General features: G+C 39.1%; 1 protein-coding gene across 1 annotated transcript; it reads right to left on the bottom strand.

The window, feature by feature from the left end:
• Nucleotides 1-208: 208 nt before the first annotated feature.
• Nucleotides 209-4041, bottom strand: LOC113771017 (receptor kinase-like protein Xa21). Its single transcript, XM_027315648.1, has 4 exons — nt 3198-4041; nt 2941-3012; nt 845-2854; nt 209-758 (listed from the first exon to the last, which is right to left on the bottom strand). Exons 1-4 carry the CDS (start codon nt 4039-4041, stop codon nt 421-423), a joined length of 3264 nt encoding a protein of 1087 aa, XP_027171449.1. The 3' UTR covers nt 209-420.
• Nucleotides 4042-4313: the final 272 nt, after the last annotated feature.

The raw sequence follows: 4313 nt of genomic DNA, 5'->3' as shown, positions 1-4313 counted from the left end.
GACAGCATGGAACTATTTTTTTTTTTTAAGAAAACTTTGCATGACACTAATGATTTATGAGGCTAATCGTCACTGTGTCTTAAAACTTTATGTTCACTTGGTCCTATCAAGAAATGATTGTTTTTGTCACAAATATTTCATCATGGCACTTGTCTCTGGTCATCTTGTAGACAAAGTTGTGTTTCAGAGATTACAAATCGTTCCAATGAGCCTTCCGTAGTTTGTTGTTGGAAGTCCAAAAAAACTAACTACATTCATTATAGTCGCCATATCAAATTGAAGTATGATATTTGTAACACAAGAGGACCAACCCCATGCTGGAAGTTGCTCATACGAGGACATGGCTACCTAGTTATATGTAATATGACTAGAGCTTAGACTAGTTGGAGCTAGTAATTTTTGAAGCACATGGACCTCTTTTTAATTTGAACATGGCAGTAGCTGAATTTTTATCTTCTTCAAATCTGCAAGAACTTCATGCACATTGCTTCTCTCCCTTGGAGATTCTGTTGTGCAATTCAAAGCCACTTTCATGATTGATGAAATGCAGTCCAACTTTTCATGATTGGGCTTCAGAAGATTGGCATCTACAACACGAACCAGTCCATCTGGCATAGAATCACTCACCCAACTCTTCAGGCTCAAATTTTCGCCAAACATTTTGTCATTGGGACTTTTTCTTGTAAAGACTTCCATAATCATGATTCCAAAACTGTAAACATCGCATTTTGTTGATACTTGTCCTTCCAGTCCATACTCTACAAGCAAAAAAAAAAAAAAATGAAAACAGTAAGAATAACTACAAGGCAAAAAACCAGAGTAGCTATACTAGAAGAAGCATTACCTGGAGCAAGATAGCCAAGTGTGGCTAATGTTTTGGTGTATGTAAAGCTGTCCTCATGCCCCAGCAACTTTGCAACACCAAAATCAGTCACATGGGCAACCATATCTTGATCAAGTAGGACATTACTGGGCTTCACATCACAATGAACCACTGGTGTTGAAAGACCGTAGTGGAGATATTGCAGTGCACATGCCACATCAATCAATATGTCTAATCTCTGCTTGATTTCGAGAAAATAGTTATGGGAATACAACCATTTCTCAAGACTTCCATTGGACATAAACTCAAGCACTAATGCTTTAAAGTCTTCGTTTGAGCAGCTGCTAATGACTTTCGTCAGATTTCGATGACGAAGGCTACGCAATACTTCACATTCTGCATCGAAACTATTGAATGCTCCTTCTTGTTGCAGTTTAAACACTTTAACAGCAACAATCCTCCCATCATCAAGGGTGCCTTTATAAACTGATCCAAAACTTCCTGTGCCCAACAGATTGCTCTCATCATACCCGTCAGTTGCTTGTAAAAGTTTATAATATGAGATTCTTTCCTGTGTTGCAACTGACGATAGAACTCCTGCACTGGCAACTTGTTCTTTCTTTGCGCGTCTTAGATAAATGAATCCCAGGAATATGGCAACCGCAACTGATATAAATGCTCCAAGTGCAACAGATATAGTTCTACGCAGCTTTTTGGTCCTCAATCGGCCACCTGAAATACCTGGGCATGTGGGAACGTGGAACCTAGGTGCTCCACAGAGTGCTTCATTTGAAATGAAGGATTCTCCAGTAAAGTTTGTAAAAGGGCCCCTGGACGGTATTTCGCCACTTAAATTGTTGTAAGACACATTGAAGTGTACAAGATACCGAAGGTTCGACAATGACATTGGAATCACACCTGTGAGATAATTGTGTGAAAGATCCAACCATTCCAAGCTCAGAGTCGTGACAATTGATTCCGGAATTGATCCTTGCAATCTGTTGTATGCCAAAGAAAGGTTCTGCAAGTTCACCAAATCTCCGATGGAGCTAGGAATACTACTTGAGATCTCATTGATTGACAAATCAATCAAAATTGCTGCCTTTAAGTTCCTAATCTCGGGAGGTAAAGTTCCACTGAGTGAGTTTGAAGAGAGGTCAAGCTCTAACAAATCTTTTAGGTTCCATATAGTGGTAGGCAGACTAGAGTTTAACAGGTTGGAACCTAGGTAAAGATATCTCAAAGAAGTAACATTTCCTATGCACTCTGGAAGAGATCCCGAAATTTGATTTCCTCCCAGATATAGTACAGCCAAGTTCTGCAAAACACATAGATAATCAAGCGAGGTTTTGCTCAACTTGTTATCTTGAAGATCTATCCCTTGCAGCTTTTCCAAATTTTTCATGGTAATTGGCAGCATCCCACTTAACTGATTACTGTACATACTTAAAATTGTCAGGCTACTCAAATTACCAATTTCATCCGGAATGCGGCCCCTTATGTTGCAATTGATAGCATACATATCTTCAAGCGAAGTTGAAAGATTGCCAATAGAGTTTGGAAGGATGCCATTAAGTGGATTGTCACTCACGACGAGTAGTCTCAAATGTTTGCAATTCGCCAAGGAATTGAACCAGCTCAACTCTGAATTAGATGAAGAGTAGTCACTCATTAAATTGTTGCCATTTAGTGCTAGAACTTCGAGGAGTCTTAGATCCCCAAAGGAATTGGGAATAGAACCAGTGAAGTTGTTATAAGCAAGTGTCATCATCTTGAGTTTGGAACAATTTGAGATAGAATCTGGTATTGATCCACCAAAATTGTTGTTGTTGAGAAGAAGCTCTTCTACATTTGGGAGCCCATTACCCACCCTTGACGGAAGATTGCCTGAAAGTCGGTTTTCTGTAAGCGAAAGAGTGCTTATCTGTGACAAATTAAAAACCTGCATCGGAATGAAACCAGTTATGTTATTCGACGCCAAGTAGAGTTCTTCCAAATTGCATAGCTTGCTGATCTCTTGGGGTATTGCGCCTACCAAATTGTGTTAGCATCATTAGCACAACAAAATTCTTTATGAAGACTTTTGAATGGTTCTAAATTAGCATCACCTAGTCTACCTGTTATGTGGTTACCACCAACGCCAAGTATTTTTAGCACAGTTAAATTACCCATTTCTTTTGGAATTTCACCTGAAAAAAAGGTATAATATATAGAGATGTTAAGGACGATTCACATATTCCATCTAAATTTGGAAGGGAATATAAAGAGTTCATACCTTTAAACAGTTTGCTCCTTAAAACTTTTATTGGGACTGTTACTTAAACTAGTGTTTTATATTATTACATATATACTTTAAACAGAAATAGGATGTTACCTTGTAAACTGTTATAGGTCAGATACAGCCGCTCAAGCGCCTTCAGAGTGCCAATTTCTTTTGGTATGAATCCAGTGAAGTAATTCCAAGAAAGGTGCAGCACTTGAAGTTGTGAACAGTTATATATGCTTGATGGTATTTGACCATTTAACTTGTTCCGTGACAGGTCAATCCACTTGAGTCTCTGAAGATGGCGACACATATCATCTGGAACGCTACCAGATAAGCTATTACCCTGGAAGAAAATCAATTCCAGCGAGGAAATTTTGAAAATCTCTGTTGGAATATTTCCCTGGAGATAATTGAATGACAGACTTAGCGTTTCTAGCGTAGAAACGTTAGCCAAGGAAGGTGAGATGAAGCCAGTGAAACTGTTGTTGTTCAGGGATAACAGTCGAAGTTGATGTAAGGAACCAAACCAGTCGGGAAACTCTCCACCGAGATTGTTGACATCTAAATCAAGCACTCTCAACCGGCGTAACCGAGCAAATTCATGCGGCAGTTCTCCATGGAAATTATTTCTGCTCATGTTAAGGGAAACCAGAAATGACATATTTCCCAGCTGTGGTGGTATGATGCCACTAAGACTCATATTGGAAAGATCCAAGGCAATTACTCGACGGTGACGAGAGCCGCAAGTGACTCCTACCCACTGACATGCAGGGGAAGAAACAGACCAGTTTTTCAACAGGATTTGATGAGGGTCCTGTGAAGTGATGTGAGCTCTCAACGCAAGAAGAGCATCTTGATCAGTGGTACTATTGGTTGTGGTCATGGCTGAGGAAGCTGAAACAAAATACAGCAAGAAGAGTCCCTGAAGGAAATGATAGAAAATTTTCTCCATGATTAAGTGAAATGGAGACGGCAAGTGATGTGCCACTATTTTATAAACAGCTTCTATCCTTTGGCATTAATATTAAATTTTCTTACTGATTTACATTTCTGGGAATTTTCTCTTAGTCAAACCTGCCATCGTGCCATGAATTCCAAGGTTAAGAAGTTTGAGACTGCATATTCATACAATTGAATGCCAGATGGTGCTGTGGTACCGATATCGTTAGATAACTTAATATAAAATAATAACAGTTGATCTGAACATCTGATTTTCTTTTCTTT

This window comes from Coffea eugenioides, chromosome 5 (genome assembly GCF_003713205.1).
Source record: "Coffea eugenioides isolate CCC68of chromosome 5, Ceug_1.0, whole genome shotgun sequence".
NCBI classification, from domain to species: Eukaryota; Viridiplantae; Streptophyta; class Magnoliopsida; order Gentianales; family Rubiaceae; genus Coffea; species Coffea eugenioides.
Note: the sequence above shows the minus strand (reverse complement) of the source record. Positions and strands in the feature narration are given on the sequence as shown.

Bases quoted from the DNA above. Each gene is read 5' to 3' on its own strand.
- LOC113771017 (XM_027315648.1), bottom strand. From the start codon at position 4,041: ATGGAGAAAATTTTCTATCATTTCCTTCAGGGACTCTTCTTGCTGTAT. The intron at 3,013-3,197 runs GTAACATCCTAT...CCTTTTTTTCAG, and splicing joins GACCTATAACAGTTTACAAG to GTGAAATTCCAAAAGAAATG. The intron at 2,855-2,940 runs GTAGACTAGGTG...ACAATTTGGTAG, and splicing joins TGGTGGTAACCACATAACAG to GCGCAATACCCCAAGAGATC.